Below are 13,519 nucleotides of genomic sequence, written 5' to 3' on the forward strand. Positions count from 1 at the left end.
GTACTAGAACTTGTTTCTTAGGATGGACCTATTCACTACTTGATGATAACATAAACTAACTTTTGATTTGATTCACAACTCGTTTCTTCTTGGTGCTATCAAGTTTATGCCATGTAGTCATGTCGTGAGAAAAGGCTACATGGCATAGCTCGCGGATTTGAGACTTCATCTCGTTTGCCAATGTCATCCAAGACCACATTTCCATCCACTACTTGAACGAGCTAGATTGGGGGTAGAGGGATTTGTGTCCAAGCGGCTGGATGAGTGTGAGTGCAGTGTCCCCTCCACAACTGGCAATGGGTTGGCGCTCATGACACTGAGGGGAAGAAGCATCTATGGAGCCACCACTGAGACAACAACCTGTTGAACGATCTCATCTTCTACAACTGGAAGTAGGCGAGCAAGCCATGGACGGGGTTTGTGTGCTGTGCCATGGAGTGTCCGAGGGCAGAAGCATCTATGGAGCCACCACTGAGACAACAACCTGTTGAACGATCTCATCTTCTACAACTGGAAGTAGGCGAGCAAGCCATGGATGGGGTTTGTGTGCTGTGCCATGGAGTGTCCGAGGGCATGGCCTGTGTAGTGGTGGGCTATTAAGATGGCTATGTAGAAGTACCAGTGCCTCCCCCAAAGTAGGCTTGTGCCATAGCTCTTTGCTCATGGCTCATTTGCGACATAAAATGGTAAAATTAACTCGAAAACATTGCATGTGCTATAGGCAAGGTGGAGAGTTGGGGCTATATGCGGGTGTGTCGTTGGGTGTACAATCCATGGTTTACACAAATAATAATATTAGCTACTTTTGAAGCTCTATGAATCAAAAGCATTAAGTTGTATGCATACAGCTTAATACATGCATTAAGCTCTATGCATATAGCTTAATCTATGCATGCAAACAAAAAAGTCAACATGTGATATTAGAACATTGTTAAGACCCTCTACAATATTGCTTAGACAAGCAGGGTAGACAGTGTCTCTATTGGATTATAGCTTTTGAGGACTTTCCACTATTAAAGCCAAAGGTAACTTCTCTTTTACAAGAGAATGATAATGAAAAGATCGAGGGCTCCCCCTCCACTATAACCACCTACTCGTGGATAACCACTCTTAACTTAGCTTAAATAGCATTCTATATGGCCTACAATAATGCCCCATATCTCTATGCATAAGCCTAACCCTAAACCCTAAACCCCACAACCCAAGGGTGCAATAAACATGAGGTTACATGAATAAGAGAGCTAACCTCGATAATGTCAAGCCCAAGAAGAGGAGGACAACACAAGAATGCTCTCACAGACGAATGCTTAAAGCTTAAACAAACGAGGCAACATGTGATATTAGAACATTGTTGAGACCTTCAACAATATTGCTTAGACAAGCAGGGTGGATAGTGCCCCTTTTGGATGATAGCTTCTAAGGACTTTCCACACGCTCTCCAGATTAAAGCCAAAGGCAATTTCTCTTTTACAAGAGAAGGATAGTGAAAAGATTGAGGGCTTTCCACACACTCCCCACTATTAAAGCCAAAGGCAATTTCACTATCCTTCTCTTTTACAAGAGAAGGATAGTGAAAAGATCGAGGGCTCCCCCTCCACTATAACCACCTACTCGTGGATAACCACTCCTAACTTGACTTAAATAGCATTCTAGATGGCCTACAATAATGCCCCATATCTCTATGCATAAGCCTAAACCCTAAACCCGGCATGAGGTTGCATGAATAAGAGAGCTTAACCTTAACAATGTCAATAAAAGGAGAAGACAACAATGCAAGACCTACAAAACATAACATGAGAAAAAGTGATTAGTTACACATTTATACTTTATACATACATAAGGGCTTATGCATAAACCCTAAACCCTATGCCTATTGCATAAGGGCTTATCCATAAGCCTATGCATAAGGATTATCCATAAACCCTAAACCCTATGCCTATTGCATAAGGGCTTATCCATAAGACTATGCATAAGGCTTATGGATAAGCCTATGCGTAAGGGCTAATGCATAAGCCTATATGCATAAAGGCTATGCATAAGGGCTTATGCATAAGCCTATTGCATAAGGACTTATGCATAAGCCTATTGACCTAACCCTAATCCCTAGCACCCCAAGGGTGCAAAAACATAATGAGAGATTGCATAAACAAACAATAGAAAAAGAGGGCTTACCTCTTCTTTGAGAAGCCGTAGGAGAGGATTGGCCTAAACCCTTGTTAGTTGTTCACTTGAATAAGCCTACAAAAAAGAAACATAATAAATCAAAAAGTTAGTTCATTTTAACATGTTTACAAGAAGCATGCATAGAGCCAAATGTATTAAGCATGTATGCATAGAGCTTGCATAAAGGTTAAAACCTAAGCAAGAGCTTGCAAGGCTATGCAACAAGCTTGCATAGAGATAAACCTAATCAAGAGGCTTCATAGGCTTCTTACAATGGCTATGCATAGGCTTCTTAGCTTGCATGAAGCTTATGAAATCTCTATGCATAAGCTTCATGCAAGCTTGCAAGAAGCCTATGCAAGCTCTATGCATAAGCTTCATGCAAGCTTGCAAGAAGCTTCATGCATAAGCTTCATGCAAGCTTGCAAGAAGCCTATGCATAGAGCTATGCATGAGCTTCTTGCATAAACTCTATACAAGGAAAGAAGCCTATATAACATGCTTTATATACCCAGCTCCACATCTCGGGGCCTCTTGTATACAAGTAAAAAAAGAGAAAAAACAACAAAAGCATCAAGGGTTTATGGTCCATACTTGGAAGTAAAGAGATTGTGTAAAGATAGGCAAACCTGCAAATACACACAACGCAAGCAAACCAACAAGAAAATCATACCATTAATAGAGCTTGGGAAGGCAAAGGAAACAAAGGCCCTTGCATAAGATTGAAGCTTCAATCTCTTTGTATAAGCTTGAAGCTCTATGCATAAGTTTCAATCTTTTTGCCTAAGCTTATGCCTTATGCATAGAGCTTGAGCATAATGCTTAAGCTTATGCATAAGCCTTAAGCTAGATGCATGCATGCTTAAACCTAAGCTAATCCTAAACCCCACCACCCAAGGGTGCAATTATCAAAAGCAAAGCAAAAAAATAAAAAAAAACAAGAGAAAAGTGAAGGGCTACCTGGAATCTCAGCAAATTAGAAGTTGCAAAACAAACACACAATTAGAAGTTGCATATTAGAGACACACAAATTAAAAAAACTAAAAAGAAAGGGAAGGGGGAAGGGAGAGGAGAGAACTTGCTAATTTTTGGAGAGGACAAGAAAAACTAGGTTTCGAAAACTCTAATAGTGAGGCGCCACGGTTCTGTTCATAATTCCTAGCGTCAAAATAGTCATCAAAATAGGCGTCAACATAGGCGTCGATACGAAAATTGAAATAACTGTAAAAAAAGCGACGAAATACGCATCGATAGAACGTATTTTCGATGCGTGTTTCGATGGTATTTGCGACGGTTATTTCGACGGCCGCTTAAGTTCATTTTTTAATTCCAATTCACATTCAAATTTTAAATTTTTTGGCGGCCCACACAAAAAAAGTAAATTTTGACGCACTTTTCGATGCTTAGTCGACTTTTATTTCAACACACTTTTCGACGTTTATTTTTGCCAGTTATTTTGATTGTCATTTTGACTTTTTTTTCGGCATTCATGTCGATGGGTATTTCGACGGCGCGGTCACCGTCAAAACTAGGCATCAGAAATGGGCCAAAAATTCATCCTTTCAATAGACAAAAAAGAGAGCTATTTCTCACATAATCACACACAAATCTCTATATATTGACCACATCTTTTTCATGGTAAACCACTAATCAAGACAATGGGCAATGGGTCATAGATTAGAGAGCAAATAGTGGAAAAAGCTAAGGGATGGCTCCTCGACCAGCGCGCCAAAAATGTTATGGCTCACCTAAACCCCTTTTTCGAAACATATCCAAAGAAGATTACCTGGTGAACCGCAACTGTTGTGGGGATCTTTCCATTGGCTGAGCTTGTAATCCTTAAGGTCTCTAAGCTCTACAACTCCTTGAGAAGCAATTCCACTGCACCTCCTGCGCGAGCCTTATCACACCGCCTCGTTGTACTACGTGTACTCGTCCCTCCTCTCACCTCACTTCACTCAGACACACTCACTAGCGTGGATTAAAGAAAGATTAGCAAGAGGATTAGCAAAAGCAAGATTTTATTGCACAGTGGGAGAGCTGTTTGTATTATGAGAGATATTCACTTATATACATGGCCATAAGTGTTCACACTCACTTATGTACATGGCCATAAGTGTTCACACTCACTTAAACTATGGCCGATCGGGCACTTTAGGCTCATAAGAGGCCTTATGCTATTACAATGACTACTCTCATAATATATCCATGAAGTACATCACTTGGGACTTTATCCTAACTTGCTACCACACGCTCTTGAAGCAGAAATTGCCATATGTATTCTGTCGGACCATTACAGGCGCCCGTCCAAGTTGTAGATTTGGACACCATTGCTTCATATCTTGAATGTATGACCATTTGGTGTATCTACCTTGACTCCTTGATGTAAGATAATGGCATTAGCCTTGCTAACCCTAGAAATGGGTTAAAAGACCAATCGCCTAGAGAACCCTTGACCTTACAGGTACCTCCAATGAGCTTCAATGCATGCAACCTCTGCTTCGAGTCCAATTTAACACCAACAAAACCTTGCCCTAGCCAACATATTCGTCACCCCGTGAAGAAGACCAATCTCTAGGCATCATGATATGAGCTCAGGGTATAATATCATATCGTGCGAAGAAGGTCTGAACTACCATCTACCCACACAAATCATTCCATGGTGGTATTGGTGCTTATTCCACCAATCCTGGGGTGCAGATCATGTGTTTCATGCCATCTCGACAACCTGCCTTCTATCAGAGCAACCTAAAACTTCCTACCAATATACTACAACTTGGTCTCTGACCATATCACTTAACCTTGTATATGCCAACTTCATGGCGTACCCTAGACTATCCACACCTTTCCACCTTGACAGTAACTTTACCATTGACTTGGGTGACATGAGGACATGGTCACCATTGGGAAGAGGGTATGCTAAGACCACTCAGTAGGTTAACATAGTTTCACTCGCCTGACCTACTTTGCCATCTTATCTACTCAAATGGACACTTATCTTTTGTAAGACAATGCTCGAACATATAAAGCGGCCTTACCTTATGCTTATTGTCCTTTAGGGAAAGTCTAAGGACTTAGTGTATATACTTGCTTAAGACTAATGATAGAGGCCGGACTATTTTTAAGTTTGGCTAACCTAGTGTATATAAGTCATTTTTTATAATAAGCAATAGACATTCCAATAGTTACTTGTAAGCTTTCCTCTCCCCTCTTCTTGCTTGCTTGATAGATGAATGCTAGATAGGTTTAGTTGTAGGTTGTCTTCTCTGCATTAGCTTCCCCTTCATTCCCTACCTTTTGTAAGAGAGAACCAAGGACCATCTCTTGTTGCCTCCATCTAGGCATCGAGAGCTCTCCCTTCACCTCTTTGGCAAAGGATCATTCTGGTGACAATGGGAGTATGACGGAAGAGCTAGTGTACCCACATAAGGAAGTTACAATTTGTGGCTCTAAGGCAAGCCTAATGACACATGCTTCAGCAAGTCTATTAAGGTAAGCTCTTGACGGATGAGCTAGTGCACCTACATAAGGAAGTTATAGTTTATGGCTGCTCTAAGGCAAGAGCCCCAACGACACATACTTCAGTAAGGCTAAGGTAAGCACTTGAGTAGGCATCCAGTTACAAAGGTAATTTAAATGAGTAGATTCTTTAACAAGATCCCAAACTATTTAAAATTAGAAGACACTCTTATGAAGAATAGATAGAGGCTGGATATCTGATTTGACCTCCAACTAACTAACCCACCCACCTACTTTACATTTTAAACATTACCTCAAGCAATAAATGACATTCATAATGTATCTATATCATATCCATGATTTTGTTAGAAAAAATATAGGAAAAATGGCTTTAAAATCTTGCAATGTTGGATCACAAAAGAGTGTTGCCCCAAAAGGCTTTGGACTCACAAAATTCACCCACTCTCCATGATGTCCTACAAAAGGCATGACCAAAAAACCAAAGATGCACATGGATATAAATTAGTCACAGTGGTTGTGGTTAGTGTGTAGTTTTCATGTGGGCTCTCCAAACATGTAACACACACCTTAGATGAATGCCATGGACACTTTTAGGGTGTTTTTGTCCAACTGGTTTGGTGAGGAGAACTCGTGGGACATGAGAAAGTGAACGACTGCCTTTGGAGTTGTGACATGTAGTTGGAAGTGGTGCTAGACCTTTAGGGTGTTTTTGTCCAATTGGTTTGGTGAGGACAACTCGTGGGACACGAGAAAGTAAACGACTCCCTTTGGAGTTGTGCTATGTATTTGGAAGCCTTTAGAGTATTTTCTACACGTAAGATTTGTAAAGTTCAGTAGTTTATAGGTTACTTGGTTGTACTCCAGTTTAGTGTCTGAGGTAATATATATAATTATTATTGATAAAAAAAATTTGCAGCCTCCCTTGAAATTAATAGCTAAGGTTTTGAACATTCTAGTTGTGAAACCGATTGATTTGTAGATTTGTGAAAGAAAAAGCCCAAGGCGAAGACAACACCTTACCTTCCCTTGAAATTAATAGCTAAGGTTTTGAACATTCTAGTTGTGAAACCGATTGATTTGTAGATTTGTGAAAGAAAAAGCCCAAGGCGAAGACAACACCTTACCTTATTCTGACTTATAAAGGGAAATAAGAAATCTAACATTGGAAGCGTGGAAGTCAGCATGCAAGGTGTGTGAAAGAGGAACGTGCAGCTGCTGTTGTCGAAATATATTTTATTGTATTTCAATATTTTGGACATCTTTGAAGTGTATATATATAATTATTATTGATCCCAAAAAAAGCCCTCGAATTTTAGAAAAGCGATGGTGTTTAAATTGTTAAATTTTAAATCCTTCGAAACGTTACCTGTGAGTGCCAAAATTATTTTTTTGGCACAATGCGCAGGCACGCACGGGCTCTCTTTTGTGGACAGGCTTGCAGATCGCAGCCGTCAACAAGGCGATCACTCCTCCTGGTTCATTGCACACCACAATTTTCTTGCTCGTCCCCACACTCCTCGACTGTGATGTCTTTGTCTCTACGCCCGCGTGCTGGCCCCACTCTAGCCGCGTTTATGGAACGTCCACATGCAGGGGATAGAAGATGCCTGCTGAGAATCCTTGAAAACCCAGCTGCCTTCATGAAGCCTCATCCAAAGCTATAGGAGAGGATCTCAATTATGCAACCCCTTATCGGGTCGAGCGCAAGAAAAAGGAGAGACAGAAGTGCACGGCTCTATTCATCCAATTAAATATTTTGAGAGGATAGTCCTTTGTTTTGAGATGTTGGCAGGTGGAGAGACCTTTTTACCACGCTCATGGCACATTGCTGACAGGCTTTAGAGTGATAAAGGAAGGCTTCGTAGTTGTTTGATGTTGCTATAGTGGTAGCTGTAGAGACTAATTAAACCCGTGCATATGTATAATTCACTAGCTTCCTGCTGATAGTGGGTAGTTGAAGGAAGGAAGGTGTGTGCCATTCTTTTGCTCTAGCGATCCATCCCCCTTTCGTTCTCGTTTTTGCATAGTTTTGTTGGACAGAAATGGGCGTTGTTACCAGACAAGAGACCCCCACCTCAGGGGTCATGAGACATGTCGCCAAGCAGCCCGCCACTCCTCCGACCTTGGGATCTAAGCAGCGGCGCATGAGCGAGAGCGGGTAACCTTCCTTTAATTTACGACGATAGAATTCCTGCTTCTCTACAGATCCAGGCAATTGGCCTGATTTTTGCTTTGCTTCTATGCAATTTGAGCAGGTACAGGGCATTTTCGCAAGACATTCCGAGCGACATCACGGTGGAGGCGGGGGGTACGAGCTTCTGCCTACACAAGGTGAGTTGTTCTGAGCATCAATGTTTGCATAGTCAATATTGCATCCTGCCGGATACATTTTGCCGCTTCTGTGCAGTTTCCGTTGGTGTCGCGCAGCGGATGGATACGAAAGCTCGTAACCGAGGCCAAGGAATCCGATATGTCCCGACTGACTTTGTCGGACATGCCAGGCGGAGCTGAAGCTTTCGAACTCGCGGCCAAGTTCTGCTACGGGATCCCCTTCGAGATCGGCGTGGGTAACGTGGCCGTGCTCCGTTGCGCGGCTGAGTACCTGGAGATGTCGGAACACTACTGTGTGGGCAACCTTATCCACCGCTCCGAGAGTTACCTCAACGACACCCTCACGAGCGGCAGCCTGGCCATGTGCGTCAAGGTCCTCCAGACATGCGAGAGCCTCCTCCCAGTCGCTGAGGATCTGGACATCGTCAGTCGATGTGTCGACGCTGCGGCCTCCAAGGCTTGCAAGGACCAGGTATATCCCTCCAATTGCACAATCTATCTATATATCCATCGATTAACTCTATTAACTGAGAAGGTAACAAGTGAAGGTTCTAAGTGGCTGAGAAGTTAACATTTGGTGGGAGGAGCCAAAATTTTGAAATTTTTAAAATAAAAGCTGTATATTTGAAGAAAGATTTATTCACCCTCGCTCTCTTAAACGCAAATACCATTGCAGTTACTTTAATGCGTGTAAAGATACATAAATTGAACTCGATATAAATGTCATTCCAAACAATGCCACAACATTGCACATGTCTTGTACTTAGTCTAGTTACTCTTTATTAAACACACTAACATACTCCTTTTCCACGGGCCAAACAAGAGAGAAAATAGGCTAGGGAGAAAGGAGGATATTTGGATTTTCTAAATTTGATAATTTTTCAAGCTTGGGTCATGCTTGAGAAAGTATCTTTTATTGTATGGCCTATTAAACACAACTTACTAGGGAAAGAAGATTTTAGAATTTGAAATTAAGGTATAATTCTTTATGCTTGGGAAAGTACCCAAGCAATTTTTGTTGTATGGCCTATTCGCAGGAAAGCACGGGTCACTTACTTGTATGTATAATAGAGTATTAGAGCTAAAAGTTGTGGTTTGACAATGGCACACTTTCCAAAAATTTGTCTTTTGTAGCTTTGTTGGCCCTAGCCTTTGCCTCAAGCCCAATGTTCATAGGACCCTAATCGTTAATTTGTATTGCAACATAGATCCACTAGGATAAATTCTTTTTCGTGTGGAACTAAGGATGCTACTTCTTCAACATATAGACAGGTGAAAATGCTTATATGAAGGAGTTATAGAGTCCCAAGGAGTGAATTTTGTTTTTCTTCCTTGAAATAGAGTGATTAACCATGCACACCAAAAAATAGCCTTCAAACGTAAAACTTTGATAGGCGGCCAGTTGAAAAGTGAGTAATGTTCCAATCTTCTTGCATGAGGACTTGTAAAACTTCTCTACTAAATTTGGTAGGTAAAAGGTATGGAAAATTATTATTTTAGTTGCAATGATTACTCACACCCTTGGTGGCAAGAGAGAAGGGGTGAGCTCAATATTAGAGCTCATGTAAAGCCTTTTTTTAAGTGATAGTGGATTGAAATTACATGCCATCAATTTCCACTATGAGAGTGGGTAGATTCGAACCCAAGACTCTATATTAATTCATACAATTTTTTTGTATTGTATTAATTAAATGCCACTCATGTGGCATTTAATTAATATAACTTTAGGCATAAGTTCTCCCACTTCCACTTCCACCCCCTCCTCCTCCTCTCTTTCCCTCCCTTTACTTGTCAAATGAGCCCTTTATATAGCCTTTTATAAAGAATTATGAGACCTTAAATAAAAAGGGTATAGGTAAATGCATGGAAATAGAAAGCATATAGATGAATCATGCAAATAGAAACTACATGGAGAGGTGAATGTATGCGAACATATTAGAAAGTATATGGGAGGTTATCATTTAATTGCCTTAAATAAAGAGAGGACATGGAAGGGTGAATGTATACAAATAGAAAGCATATGGATTTCATTGAGTTCTTCAAGCATTAACATTGCATACTAAAATGAAACCTTAAAAAACACTCTTAAAAATCTCATAAAATAGATTTAATGAAAATATTTTAGTGCCAATGATAGATTGGAACCACCCCGAGCTTGTTTAAAGTGATAGTGGACTATGGCGAATTTCTTGGTGATCGTCCTCAGAAAAAAAGTGTCTTGGGATGTCCATTTGCCATTTTATAGGTGGCGCGGAGTTTGTCGCAGTCGGAGTTTAGCAGCAGCTCAAGCCGGAGCAACGACAGCCTGGCGTCCAACTCGACGCCACGGAAGAAGTCGGCGACGGAGGCGGCGTCGTCGTCATGGGCGGAAGAGTTGTCGACTCTCCGCATCGACTTCTTCCAAAGAGTTCTGGCGGCCATGAGGGCGAGGGGCCTGCGGTATGACTGCCTGGGCGGCGCCATTGTATACTACGCGCAGCAGTCGCTAAGGGGCCTCATAAAAAAGCAGCAACAGTCCAACTCGCGAGAGCTCAATAGGTTCGCCTCCGCCAAAGTTCACAATGCCTCGACAGCACTAGAACACGAGCAGCGCATTCTCATAGAAACCATAGTCAGCCTCCTCCCGCCAGAGAGAAACACCGCCTCCACAGCCTTTCTGTTCGGCCTCCTGCGGGCGGCGATCTATCTCGACACCACCATCGCCTGCCGACTCGACCTGGAGAAGCGCATTGGCATGCAACTGGAGCAAGCCACCCTCGACGACCTTCTTATCCCCGCTTACTCTTATCACGGCGACACCCTCTTCGACGTCGACACTGTCCGTCGTATTGTGATCAATTTTCTGCAGCAGGAAGGTCAAGACGACTTCCAAGATCCCCTGTCTATCTACGAGTCCGACAGCCCTTCGTCCCCTCATCAAAGCTCCATGATGAAAGTCGCCCGCCTACTTGATTGCTTCTTGGCGGAGATCGCCCCTGACGCCAACCTCAACCCCTCCAAGTTCATCGCCATCACTGAGTTGATGCCGGACCATGCGAGGGTCGTCGATGACGGGCTATACAGGGCCATCGACATCTATCTAAAGGTGAATTAAACTCAAAGCCCTGATTGTAATTCATTTGTTTTCTCGATGCTCATGGTGTTTGATTAGTCGGGCAGGCCCATCCCGGCGTCAGCGACGTCGAGAGGAAGAAAATCTGCGGCCGGATGGACTGCCGGAAGCTAACCCAAGAGGCGTGCAGCCACGCAGCCCAGAATGAGAGGCTCCCCGTCCAAGTGGTGGTGCAAGTGTTGTATTTCGAGCAAGTGAGGCTCAAAAGCGCCATGAGAACAAACCCCGAGCCGGAGCAGCAACCGCTGCTGCAGCTGCAAGCCGGTATAATCCGAGGTGGGGGTGCGCCCGAGCTCTCACAGAGACTCACGGGAGGGGCCACCCTCACCATCTCGCCCAGAGGCGACGACTACGTGGCCGTTTGTAAAGAGAATCACCAACTGAAGATGGAGATGGCAAGAATGCGTATGCAACTCGGACGCACAGAACAACTCGAGCTGGCCGACGTTGACAACGATGATGGGCATGACCAGTTGGCTGTTGCAGCTGACAAGGCCAGCCACGTCAACAATGCGCCACCTTCCGCCGCCCCCGCCGCCGCCGCCGCCAACAACACCACTAATAACAAGCCATCCAAGTTTTTACTCTCCGTCTCCAAGACCCTGGGCAAGCTCAACCCCTTTCATCGTGCCTCCAAGGATTCCTCCGCCCTTTCCACCGCAAAAGCCCTCGAATCCAAGTCACGCCGCCGCCGCCACTCCATCTCTTAGCTACGTTGTAATGTCATCCATCCGCCTGTGCTTGCATCATGATGGGTGTTGATTTCCATTGATCCAATTATGCAGCCAACTAGGATCTTAGCCGCCATGACCAGTCAATACCTCTTCATTTGGACACAAAGCTTTACTAGAATGGCATGTAAATACTCGGCCAGTAAAAGCTTCGTGTGTAGGCTTTGTCCAAGCAAGCACTCCACAGATTCAGAGGTTTGTTTAGCACGTAGTGCAGCATTCCCCGAGCACATAGTTGAATCTAGGAGAACCCCATTCCGCTTCTTGCTTAGTAAGTGTACGGGATAACTTCCATGATCATTCTGTAACTGTTAATTTGTCATTGTCTCTCTCATGCTCTACATGCAAAGAAGCCCTTTGAGGAGCTCCTCTATAATGTGTGTGCTTTCACTATCTGTGATCTCACATCAAATTGAGAATTTTTGGTGGATTTGTTGTGAATTTACGTTCAAACGTACCAAATTTCATATTGTTTTGCAATTGGATCGACTGAATCGAGTTGCGTGCATCAAATTGGATATTTTGTTTTCGTCGCAAAAATTCATACCAAAATTTCTTCTTATCGGCTTGTGATTGTATGTGTCATACCGATTATATTATTAACCAAATTTAGCATTCACAGAATTTGCTAGCGTTGATTTATTCTAGTCCTGTCATGTGACGTTCCTTAGATTTTGGATGGTGAATCCAAACAGGTTACGAAATTAGAAAGTTAGTTTCGAATAGGTTACGGCACTAGTCATGTCATGTGACGATGGTACTCTTGAATTCAACCTAAACTTTCGTCCAAGAATTTTCATGGACCTGTGAATTTGATCACGGGTGGACTTGGTCCTTGAAGTAAGGCATTCCATTGGTTATTTTTAAAAGCTAGTAGTGGCCCAAACTGGCCTTCGCAGGTTGATTTTCGTTCTCTTGAGTGGCCAGACCCGCCTTCGGCACGTTGATTTTTCTTCTCCCTTTTTCTCTTTGGCTCTTTCTTGCTTCCCCTTCAAAACAAAAAAAAAAAAAAAAACGAATTCTACGCACCCCCCTCCCCTTATCTTTTTCTCTCTTCCTTCTCCTCTTTCCCCCCCCCCCCCCCTCCTTGCAAAAGGTTCATTTTTCATCTTTTCCATTTAAAACAAAAAAAATACTTAAAAGAAATATAATTATCTTGCCCCCCCTCCCCCTCTCTCTCTCTCTCTCTCTCTCTCTCTCTCTCTCTCTCTCTCTCTCTCTCTCTCTCTCTCTCTCTCTCTCTCTAACTCTGTGTAGCTCTCTTGCTCTCTCCTTAGCTCTCTCTCTCTCTCCAATGCTCTAACACCACATGTTTTTTGGCGTGTGACTTTCTAATCAACATCGGGTAATCACAATAGCTTGGAATGGACTGAAAACGAAGCTAACCATCACATGAGCCACCTCTTGAGTGCAACACACATGGAACAATAGCCCATGTGGTACTTCCATGGACTTCACATTTGCCAGTGTGTAGGGCTCACCCTATACCACTAATCAATCCAGATAATATAACCATTTCAGAAATCAATACATGAAAACAAAAACAATGCATTCACACAAATCATTCTCCACATGGTAATCTTTCCTTGTATTAGGATCAATTTCAATAAATCTTAAGACTTTTTTAGTCTAAACAACATAGATTTCTTCTTGGTTAACTTTACAATTCATAAAATCTTCTCTTGAATTCTTGAATCAACAA

At 42.7% G+C, this 13,519-nt stretch overlaps 1 protein-coding gene across 1 annotated transcript; it reads left to right on the top strand.

Moving 5' to 3' along the window:
• The first annotated feature begins 7,202 nt into the window (after nucleotides 1-7,202).
• Nucleotides 7,203-12,194, top strand: LOC147626199 (BTB/POZ domain-containing protein At5g48800-like). Its single transcript, XM_086816333.1, has 5 exons — nucleotides 7,203-7,801; nucleotides 7,899-7,974; nucleotides 8,051-8,446; nucleotides 10,220-11,059; nucleotides 11,134-12,194. The coding sequence occupies exons 1-5, from the start codon at nucleotides 7,686-7,688 to the stop codon at nucleotides 11,794-11,796; spliced, it is 2,091 nt and encodes a 696-aa protein (XP_086672459.1). The 5' UTR covers nucleotides 7,203-7,685; the 3' UTR covers nucleotides 11,797-12,194.
• Nucleotides 12,195-13,519: the final 1,325 nt, after the last annotated feature.

This window comes from Cibotium barometz, chromosome 22 (assembly GCF_041138505.1).
Source record: "Cibotium barometz isolate CiBa-2024 chromosome 22, ASM4113850v1, whole genome shotgun sequence".
Taxonomy (NCBI): Eukaryota; Viridiplantae; Streptophyta; class Polypodiopsida; order Cyatheales; family Cibotiaceae; genus Cibotium; species Cibotium barometz.